This window comes from Lutjanus erythropterus, chromosome 12 (genome assembly GCF_056507025.1).
Source record: "Lutjanus erythropterus isolate fLutEry1 chromosome 12, fLutEry1.hap2, whole genome shotgun sequence".
Classification (NCBI taxonomy): Eukaryota; Metazoa; Chordata; class Actinopteri; order Lutjaniformes; family Lutjanidae; genus Lutjanus; species Lutjanus erythropterus.
The window spans coordinates 1,747,527-1,758,125 of record NC_139328.1 but is presented as its reverse complement, the minus strand read 5'-3'; the positions used below and the strand labels follow the sequence as shown (position 1 = coordinate 1,758,125).

Genomic DNA, 10,599 nt, shown 5'->3' with positions numbered 1-10,599 from the left:
TTGATCCAACAAAATCGATTTATTATTGGCATTGGTAGATTTGGTTAACATGAACAATTCCATTTCAAAACAAGTTCAAACTCCACAAACTGCATACATAAGCTGAATCTCACAGGTAACAGTTTTAAACTGCAAAAGCTACATCAACCCAACAATTTAATTATGTAAAATCAGATGCAATCATTTCCATCTGTCTTTTAAAAAAAGTTTGAGTATCTGACAAGAATCAATATGTATTTAATCATAAAACAATCAGCATATAATTAGATTGATGATAAACATTAAAACATTAAAATCTCCATGACTGCCTCAGCAGATTAAAAAGAAATTCAGTCATTTTCAGGTTTTGATTTTTTAATTTGCCCTGGTTAAAGGGGCGGTGGTGGCGGACTTCAGATAGTTCATAAAACATGTGTGCTTTGAAGGCACAACAGTTCCATTACCAGTGAACATGAGGGTAGAAAATCAAACATCTGTCTGACCTGCAGAGTAAAAAGTACTTACTTCTTTCCAAATACAGAGACAAAAACGAAGATTTGTTGGCTGATGATATACAGATATAAAAAATAATAATGTCTCTGTGCAGCTCCAGTGTTCACTGTAATCACCTCACAGTGCTGCTAACATGGCTGAAGATCTGCAGGATATGTGAAAATTTTCCCTAATATCCAAAGAAATTTGTAAATTTCTTGAGCAAACCCTTCTTTTCTTGCCTCTGCTGTTTTTCTTCAGACAGTTCCTCCTCCGTTTTTGTCAGTGTGTCTCGTTTGGTTACTTTGGAGATGATTTTTGCCTTGTCCTTCATGGCCTCCAAAGACTTGACTCGGGCTTGGTAACCCTCTTTGGCCTCAGACTTTTCTCCTTCAATCAGCATGTCGATGTATTCTGGAGTGGTCAGAGGGTTTGGTCTCAGGGCGATCTCTTGCAGACGAGTTATTGACTGAGCTGACTGATCCATGAGGGACACTATCATGCCCTGAAGGTGAACAATTTCTTCCTCTTGCCTCTCAATCAATTCCTGAATGGTCATCTTTTCTTTCGTAGCGTTTCTGTACTTTGCTTGAAGAGCTTGCAGTGTCTGCTTCTCTTTTACTTTAACATATTCCCAGCTGTATGTCTGGTTTAAATGCACATTCCAAATGCATTTTCCAGGGCAGACAGTGCACATCCCTGTCCTATCCATTGATGCACAGCCACGTTTTTCATTATCATTTGCTATCGCACATGGGTAGTGGCATGTTATTGAACATTTCTGGCAGTTGGTAATGTACTCTCCTTTCTTTGTGAGCTGTTTTTTGACGGGTTTAATAACATCCACCTCAATCTCAAAGTTTTCATTTGCAGTCATAACTGCTTCATGCTCTTTAATCTTTTCTTTGGTTGTCTTGATTTCTTCAAGTTTTGCTAATCCAGCTTTGACTTGTGGTTGCAAACCTTCGACAGCTGTTTCGAGCTGCCTTCGTTCTTTGAGAACCTCCTTGGTCATTTGCAGGCTTTTGGTTGTCATTTTACCCAAAGCAGTGAAGAACTTCTCCATACTTCTGGCACCCATGTTCCAAAACATTTGATCAAAGTTGTCATCGTCCTCATCAGAATCCCCATCACAGGTTCTGTCACTGATGCTTCTGTTGTCTGCAAACAATGCTGAGTTGTTGAATTTGAAGTGAACTGGAAGCCCTATGTCATTTTTTGGACATGGAACCCCAGAGACATTTATTGCCTCGAGAACCGGTGGCTGCTTGCCATCTGCAAAGGTCACCAGCAGCTCAATGTTCTCTGCTACATCTTTGCCAAAAATCGACAGCACCGAGTCAAACACATACCGCTGTGTTGGCGTGAGTCGTGCCTGAGAGGCCTGCGTAACAAAACACACTGCATCAATCTCACTGACTCCATTAACAGAGGTGAAAAGCCTCCGAATTTGCTCGGTAATCTCCCTGTCTCTTCCTATTCCTCTGGTATCCCCAAACCCTGGTGTGTCCACAACAGTCAGAGAGAAGGGGATTTTAAAACCATCCTGGTAGTTGATTTTGTACACAGTGACTTCAGAGGTCTGGCTTTCGGCTTGTGATCTTGACTGATCCTCATCAATTAACTTAAATCTGAAACTGTCCTTCCACTCCACACCAACAATGTAGTTGATCATCCCATTGATGAGGGTGGACTTTCCTGAACCAGTCGCTCCAAGAAGCATTATTGTGCGATTTTGCCTCATGCTTTCTTTGCCCAAGTTATAACTCCGGCATCCGTCTATGTCCATGTCTTCTTCTTCCAGAGGCACTTTGTAAACTGATGGAGATTCAGAATGGATCCTCTTGCTGATATGTTTGAGGAATTCGGCAGGACGCGCAAATTCACGTTTTGTTGTGCAGACATTAACAGAGATGCTTTCTTTGCTTCTGCCAGCTGCACCACAATCACACCTGACCCTGACAACATATTCTGTCTCTGACTGAAGTCCTGATATGATGGCCTTTTCAGCTCTTGACATCATTTGGTTCCACTGGAGATCTTCCTCTCTCACCCCCTCGTCTGTTTTGGCGTACTCCACAATGTAACTCAAAATCTGGACATCTTGTCCAAGCTCAGCAGGTTTGTCCCATCTAACTGACATCTCACTTGAGTGTGGTTCAACTTGTGGTTTTCCAGGAGGGCTGCAAGCTAAGGTCTTAATGGAGCCACTGAGCTCATTGGCTGGACCAACACCTACTGAGGTCACTGCTCTGCATCTGAACATGTACTCTGTGTTTAGACTCAGACCGCTCACTGTCACCTCTTCAGCTTTTGATGTGGTCTGTTGTTGCCACTCTTCCTCTCCACTGACACAGAACTCAACAGAGTAGGAGGTGATGTTCTCTGCTCCAAACTTTGGTGGACAAATCTTCAGTGTCACACTGTTGTGGTTTATGTCTCTTACTGTTACTGTTTCAGGCTTTGAAGGAGGCTCAAAGTTCTCAGTGACAGAAAAGCCGTCTTTATAAAGGTAGATGCTGGAACCTTTCTGCTTCTCATTTGTTAATCCAACTGTTAAGAACTTTATGTTCTTGTTCTCCTTGTTGGTCTCTGCAAAATCACTGAAGAGTTTTGTCTTATTCCTCATTGCATCTGCTACTTCGTTTGAAAGGTACCATTGTTCCTTCTCTACATCGTATGTATGTGGATCTTGAGGGTCGTCTGGTTTGGGTGTTTGCTTCAGATAGTTTGATAAAGCTGAGAGGTACGGTTCAGGACTTCCCAGTGAAGTGAAAACAAAACACACTGCATGATCTGCACTGAGAATTTCCTCATGAAGACCAGTTTGAGATTGGACGATCTTGGTGTTCTTCATCATGTTGGTGAAAGACTTTAAAATGCAGATTTCTCTCTCTTTACAGTCCATCCACTCATTCAGATTTTTGCTGTTGAAAGGAGAAGAATGAATCTTCTTCAGGATCTCTGCGAGCACAGCCTCCTCTTCTCCTCCTCCTCGGATTGATGGAAGTTTTTTTGCCAAAGTTCGTTGGAATTCCAGCTTGAACTCAGAGCACATCACTTTAAAGGATTTCAGATTTTTACTGATCTGTGGAAACTGTTGGACAGTTGTGGTTCTCACTGCATCATTGCACCTCATTTCCAGCTCACTGAAGTCCTCCAGGACACTCTGTGAATCTTGAACCAATCTTATACTGATCTCACGGACAAGTTTAGCTGCAGAAGAATCTAAACTTGCAAGTGGCAACAACCAGACCTTCATTGGCACAGCGTTTTCTCCGTTGGCTCCCAGTAATTTTGGCAGGCTTTGGTAGACTTGTACTGCATCCTGAAAGGACATGGGAGGATTTTCAAGACAAAAGTCTCCATGGAATCGGCAGGAGAATTTCTGAACATTTGCTCTTTCCGAGTCGTCCATTTTCAGTGAACCTTCACCCTCTATTGCAAGACAGGGAATCTTCTTGAGCATCACCTTCAAGTTACCTTGGATGTCTTGATGATCTTCCTTTTCAGACACCTCACGGTCAAAGACAAAGAAGGCTTGTGCCCCATAAAGGATACCTGTCACCACATGTGTTGCTATTCCTGTGTCAAAGACATATGGATGCTTCACATTTCCTCTTCCAAGATGATTCATCGACAGTTCCTGGAATTTTGTGGTAGTTTTGTAGTTCAGTGTTACTCTGGCCTGACTTTTTGAAGTCTTACTGTCGTTCAGGTATTTGGCTGATCCTTCAACTTCTACCAGTCCACCCAAGAAACTTGCTTTCAGAGAGGCTTCAACGTTCAGTGCTGAGGATTTATCCTCAATTGATTCAGATGCAACTATCTCAAAGTCACTATTAGGTTTTCGTCTTTCTCTTGTATCTTTTTCCAGGTCATTGCTGTCCCAAAGTGTCATGCCTGCCAAAAACAAAAAGAAATTAAACAGCTTTTTATTGGTAATTAGACATGTAACTAATTACATTTCCAAACTACATAACACAGTCAATAATAACTGAAATTTAAATGGTCTTGTTACGCCTTACTTCTTCAACAAGTCACATGATAGCAGAGTCCGTAACGACTCTCATTCACACCTCCCCCCAGGTGAAACTCATGAGTCACACAATGGAGTGGAGGTCACATGATTCACATGACCCTCTAGGTGTTAACGAGCCCATTAGGTTTAATACCTGAACTCCCAAACCAGGCAGACAGAACTGAAGAAGCCTCTTGGATGAGAGACGAAACGTCTTCAAGAACTCTATCAAGTCCAGTTGCCTCCTACAAACCTTGACACGAACAGGAAAACAGTGTTGCAGAAACTCCAGAATAATGGAAGTGGATGGTGACTAGTTTTCAAATGTAAAAAAAAACAACTGGAAAAAAACATAAAATGCCTCCATAATGCTCGTCTGATGTAATCCAAGTTCCAGTCCACACACCCAGTTCGGACAGTGTGCATGTGCAAACAAACGTGACTCCAAGCTAAAGATCTACAGTGAAGATTCAGGATAAAAACATGGTGTAAAGAACATCTTTTTAGTCAACTGGGGCTTTAGGAGACTTGGATTACACCAGACGAGCAGTGTGGAGGCATTTTATATTTTTATTCTCTTGTTTTTTACATTTGAAAACTGGTCATCATCCACTTCCATTGTTTGGGAGATTCTGCAACAATGTTTTCCTGTGAAACTCCAGCAGAATTTTGTGGACTAAAAAACTCAACATAACCTTTAATTGGCATGAGACTGAATTTTCAATTTTGGTTGAACTATCCCTTTAAACAGTAGATAATTGCCATTTATTCTGTTACTCCTGTTTGGATAAGTTATAATTAAGTTTGTGTTTGATATTAAGAGCTGTAATAATCTTTATAAATCATTCTGAGTTTCTTATTTCTCTGTTTCAGTTCTACACACAGTTACATGTAGCACAGATCTCCAGTTCTATTATTTCTGTCTACCAACACAGCTCTGTCTGCTGAGCTGCACTGTTTCTGAAAATCATTTTCTAACAGACTCAGGGATGAGCGCAACCTCAGTCTCAGTCTAAATAACGCAGCCCTTCACAGATGCTCCGCTACAACGACATCGGCCTCGTCTGCTTCATCTTAAGCAAGAGATCCCTGTCCTTCAAAAAGGCCTGAGGGGGTTACTTTTGGTCCCACCCACTGTAAATCAAAATGTGATTGGTGAATTCACAGCCTGTGTGTTTCTAAACAAACAACCTTCTGTCCTGGTGATGACGTCCTCACTAATGAACGAGTCAGATCTAACCTTTCTCTGCCTAGATATATTGTCTTTGTACCGTAATCCATCAAATACAAGCTTTTAAATACAAGATTTGAAAATCCCTACATTCTGTTTTTAATTTACACGTTACACAGCATCTCAACACTTTAATTGTGGTTCAGTTACATTTGAGTGACTTTACATGTGAATCTTTTTGGAATGGGTCATGATTTTTGAAATTTCAAATAGTTGTTAAATTATATATAAAAAAAAGTTATACTTTATGTGACTATTGTCCTTTATTTAAAAATGGTGGTGGTGTGGGTGTTGTGGGAGGCAGATTTCTCTAATGTGTGAGTGAAGAATGCATCATAAAGTGATTCATAATACTCAGTGTAAGTGGTGAGATTAGCTCAGGTCAGAGCCTAAAGGAGCAGTTACACAGAGATGAGTCGCTACAAACATATTGCAAGCTAAACCATTATTTTCTTATGGTTTTCCTGGTGTGCACTTACATCTTGCACTACATTTTTCTAACCACCTTTGTATCCTACAAAAGTTAAAATTGTCAGTGTCACACTTTGTCCAAGTAGCCCTCCCCTGTCCAAGTAGCCCTCCCCTGGGCGACTGCGCTGTGACTGCGCTGTGACTGCGCTGTGACCCCCCCCCCCCCCACACACACACACACTTCCTCCCCCCACCCACATGTGCAGGTGTTCGAGTTTTGTTATAATGTCTTAACTGTTGCTTTGTGCTGAGGTGTTTTTTTCCAAATCCCACACTGTGTCCCCCCTCATCAGGTACATAGTCTGGGATCTGCCTTTTTTTCCCTCTTCCTCCCCTCCTGTTTTTCATTTGTTTTTCATCTAAGTAAGCGAGGCGCCGCTCAGGGCTGGCTGCATCGTGGTTCTCCTGTCCCTGTCCTCCCATGTCAGTTATTTGTACTGTTTTTTGTGCTTTTGTGTCCTCTGGGACGGGTTGTAACTGAATGGAATTTCCCCGTTGTGGGATCAATAAAGGTTTCATTCATTCATTCAAATCAAGCAAGAGGCAGGCTTCACTACTTTACCACTTCCCCCCTGTTCTGATGCTGGTAGAGGTGATCTATGGCTAACTGTTAGCTAATTAGCTGTTAGACTGTTAGAGAGTTAAAGAGTGTGTGAGAGGATCATGTCATGACAGTTTCATGCAGGTTACTTGTCTTTGAGAGAGAGTGAATGATTGTTTAATTTGAGTTACAATGCTCTGTGTGTTAAGATTTGTGACTGTAGAAATAGGTGCACATTTACTTTGTTTTTGCATCTGTTGCCATCATTTATAACAGCATATTTATAACTGATGCGGTTACTTTTTTATATTATTATTGTTAATATATGTTTGCTTTGGCAATATGTTTCCATGCAATAAAGCTCAGTACATTGAAATTGAGAGAGAGAGAGAGAGAGAGAGAGAGAGAGAGAGAGAGAGAGAGAGAGACAGAGAAAGAGAGAGAGAGAGAGAGGGAGAGAGAGAGAGAGAGAGAGAGAGAGAGAGAGCTAGTTACCAGCTCGGAGCCCGGCTAAATTAGTCCAAAGAAACCTTTATGCTTCCAACTACAGTTCAGGGTCAAAAAGCTGGACAAAGTAACACAGAGAAAGCTAGTATTTCATAAGTCTACAAGAAGTATTCACAGCCATTTGAGAACACACTCTCTCTTTCTATTTGTGTGTGTGCGTGTGTGTGTGTGTGTGTGTGTGTGTGCATGAGTATCAGCTAGTATTTTTGTTATAAAAGTTCATCTCTAGAGTCTTTACCAGGAACAAGTGTATCTTGGCGGCAGTCGTACAGCATCCCAAGGCTGAATGGTCGGCCAAGTGCTGCCACCTCGATCGTTCTGCTGGCTTCAGGGTCCATGTCCGAGTCTAGACTAGAGGAAACAGAAAGTTTGTTAGTTTTCTCCTGTGACTCTCATTAGTCACCTGTTGTCTGGTTAGTCAACCATTGTCTTGTACGGTTGCTGTAACAAAGAAAAGCTCCACTGAAGTCGACAGTAAAGTAAAATATGTTGCCAATTTAGATGATTTTCATGTTTTTCAGTTCAATATTTATTGGATCGCCTGTGGATTATATGTGAATCATGGATCATCAGTGAAATGCTGAGATTCTTAGATTTCTGTAAACATAATGTCAAACTAAAACAACTTTTTATATTTTAAGAAATGTGATTTTTAAAGGTGCTAAATACAACATTCAGCCTCATAAGATGTCCATAAACTATTTGCAATATACACATATAGTGTAGTAATGTCTTCCTGAGCAGAGAATGACATCACAGTCCCTGTGTGCTTGTTGTTATTTAGTCTCTTTCTGTTTAGCCAGGACACCCACATCTTCATCTTCATGCCTGTTCACATGCATATTTTCTGCATTCAACTTCCTCTCATTCTTCCTCACATCCATTTTCAGCATGGTGATAACTAAACAGTCAATAAAACGTTTGAAAGTGAATTTCACCCGCAGCACCTTTAATGATTTCTTTGTTTCTTTCCTGTTCATTGTTATTTACTTCTATAACAAGCCAACATATACATACAACCATCATCATATCATCATCATTCATCTGGTTTCCTACAAATACAGATGAACTAACTCTCACTAGTGTTTTACTACAAATGTGGTCAAAAACAACTGTGGATATGCAATCAGAAAATGAAATGTAGTCATAAATATACAATAACAAACTGAATTATCTTGACTGTTTTCTTTTGTCAAATTAAATAAATAAACAAAAGAACAGGAAAAAGAGCAGAAATTACAGACATACCAGCTGTCAGCTGTTGCTTTACTAACTTCTGATCTGGACTCACGTAGGCTTTCCCCTAAAAAGATTAAGAATTCATTTATTATTGCAAACCAGCAATGTATATATTCCAAGCTTCAAATTTTCTGAATAAAAATATGGATTAGCGCAGTTTGAGGTAAACAGTTTATGTAGTTCTTCCTAAAGCAAAGATCTAAACACTTCAGAAACGTGTCAAACAATTAAAATCCAAGAAATGTGTAAAGATCAGCCCCAGATGTTTTCAAACTTCAATGCATGCTTGAATATCTTAACACATGTCAATAAAATAATATTTGTTCCTCTTCCATCAGCTCAACATTGTTTAGGGACTTGAAGGCAAAGATCATTTATGTAAATGGAAAACAACACTGGGAGTCTACAGCAGCACTAATGACTCTGGGGTTGTTCTTAGGCCCAGAGGTGCTGTGAGATAATTACTGTCAGAAGTTTATACTTTTTTCCATAATCATAGTTTAGCATGTTTGCATGCTAACATTTGCAATCGCATATATACAAAGTATGAAAGTATAGCAGCAGTTGATGGAGGATCACCTTCAGTTATTTCAGTTCGTCCTGAGGGGAACATGACTGTCAGAATTAGCAGGAGCGTAGTTATACACACATCACACATCACTATTGTAAATCAGCATTGATGATGAACATCATCTCCAAACTATAAATGTGTCTGAGGTGTCAGATGTTTGTCAGAAATGAAAAATTTGATTAGTGGCGCTCCTTTTTTGTTTTTGTTTTTTGTAAAACGTAACCTAATTTTAAAACAATCCATGCAGTGTTTGTTGAGACATCTCAGTCCAGACCAAACTGATCAACATTTCCATCCCTAAGATAACATGGCTGTTGTGGTCATGCAGCCTTGTTTTACTATTTAAAACATTTATATATATTATATATTTATTCTATTATTTATCATTATGTGCTACACCCAAAACTGTGCGACCAAAATTGTGTTTAATTGATATATTGAGCTGTAGAACAGCATTTAATTTTGATGGTTTAAAATTGTCCCTAATGAGTAATATTTTCATGTGAAAAGTGAAGGAAATATGGTGAATGTAAAAAATCCCCTGCTAGAGGACGACTGACGTCATGGCACGCCACTCCTACTTTGCCTGAGAGACTCTGTGCGCCTGCACACAACTCGTGCAATTAAGACCTTTTAACAGAGTGAACAGTTCATTACCCTCACTCGGCTTCTCAGTTCTGCCATCTTTGTTCTTTGTTGCAACAGTGTACGTTGGTGACAACGTAAGTTATCACAGATGATATAATTCATGGCACTAAGTTACTGGAGCTAATACTGTCGTGTGTAGATTCATAATATTTAGCAGGCTGTTAGCTTACCTTGTCGGTAGCTTCTCTGGGGAAACGAGCAGAGTTGAGTCCTGTTTGTATGCTGCTAGTTGTTATCTTTAAGTTACGGCCTAATTATTTAATGTTGTGTACTTCCTAGTTTGATGTAGTCTGCATCACTGTTATGTTGCTATAAATAGCGTTAGCATCTCAACTCCGTAGCGGGCTGAAGTAACTACCCGGTCACGTGACCTACAGCTTGTCGAAGCCAGTGCCATGTTAGTTTATTTATGTGCATGCTCTGACCCCTTGTGGTTATTTAGTGACATGACATTTCTTGTATGTAATTGATACCATGCAAGTTATAAATTGATGCTGCTGGCTAGTAATTATTATTATCATTGTTCTGTTGCAGATATCACAAACCACACATACCTATGCAAATGCTTCAAGTTGCTTTATTATGATTGCAACCCCCTCACTGTTGGAATTACCTGCCTGTTTGGAATAAACCTTCATCTGAAGGAGAGAAGTTGCTGCGTTTTCTCTGACCGGAAAATTAGGCCAGTTGTGCACAGCCAGACGACATTCACCCACCCTGTTGTTTACAGTGAATGTAAGCAGCACCCAAGCGGAACCTTCTCACGGGAGCAGTTGTGCCCCGGGTGGTGTAAGGTGGGACCTCCCGCCCACACCTCATACGCAACCTGGACGATGAACCGGTCGCTCCGTGTTTACACTGCTGCCACATTTTATCTGTATTTTACAGGTCAGTAGTTG

General features: G+C 40.4%; 1 protein-coding gene across 1 annotated transcript; it reads right to left on the bottom strand.

The window, feature by feature from the left end:
• On the bottom strand, positions 1 to 8,631 carry LOC146317281 (uncharacterized). The gene is made up of 3 exons (XM_084732116.1): positions 8,491 to 8,631; positions 7,481 to 7,593; positions 1 to 4,374 (listed from the first exon to the last, which is right to left on the bottom strand). Exons 2-3 carry the CDS (start codon positions 7,578 to 7,580, stop codon positions 662 to 664), a joined length of 3,813 nt encoding a protein of 1,270 aa, XP_084588242.1. The 5' UTR covers positions 7,581 to 7,593; positions 8,491 to 8,631; the 3' UTR covers positions 1 to 661.
• Between the last annotated feature and the right edge of the window lie 1,968 nt (positions 8,632 to 10,599).

Bases quoted from the DNA above. Each gene is read 5' to 3' on its own strand.
- LOC146317281 (XM_084732116.1), bottom strand. From the start codon at position 7,580: ATGGACCCTGAAGCCAGCAGAACGATCGAGGTGGCAGCACTTGGCCGA. The intron at 4,375-7,480 runs GTAAAGACTCTA...TGTTTTTGGCAG, and splicing joins CCAAGATACACTTGTTCCTG to GCATGACACTTTGGGACAGC.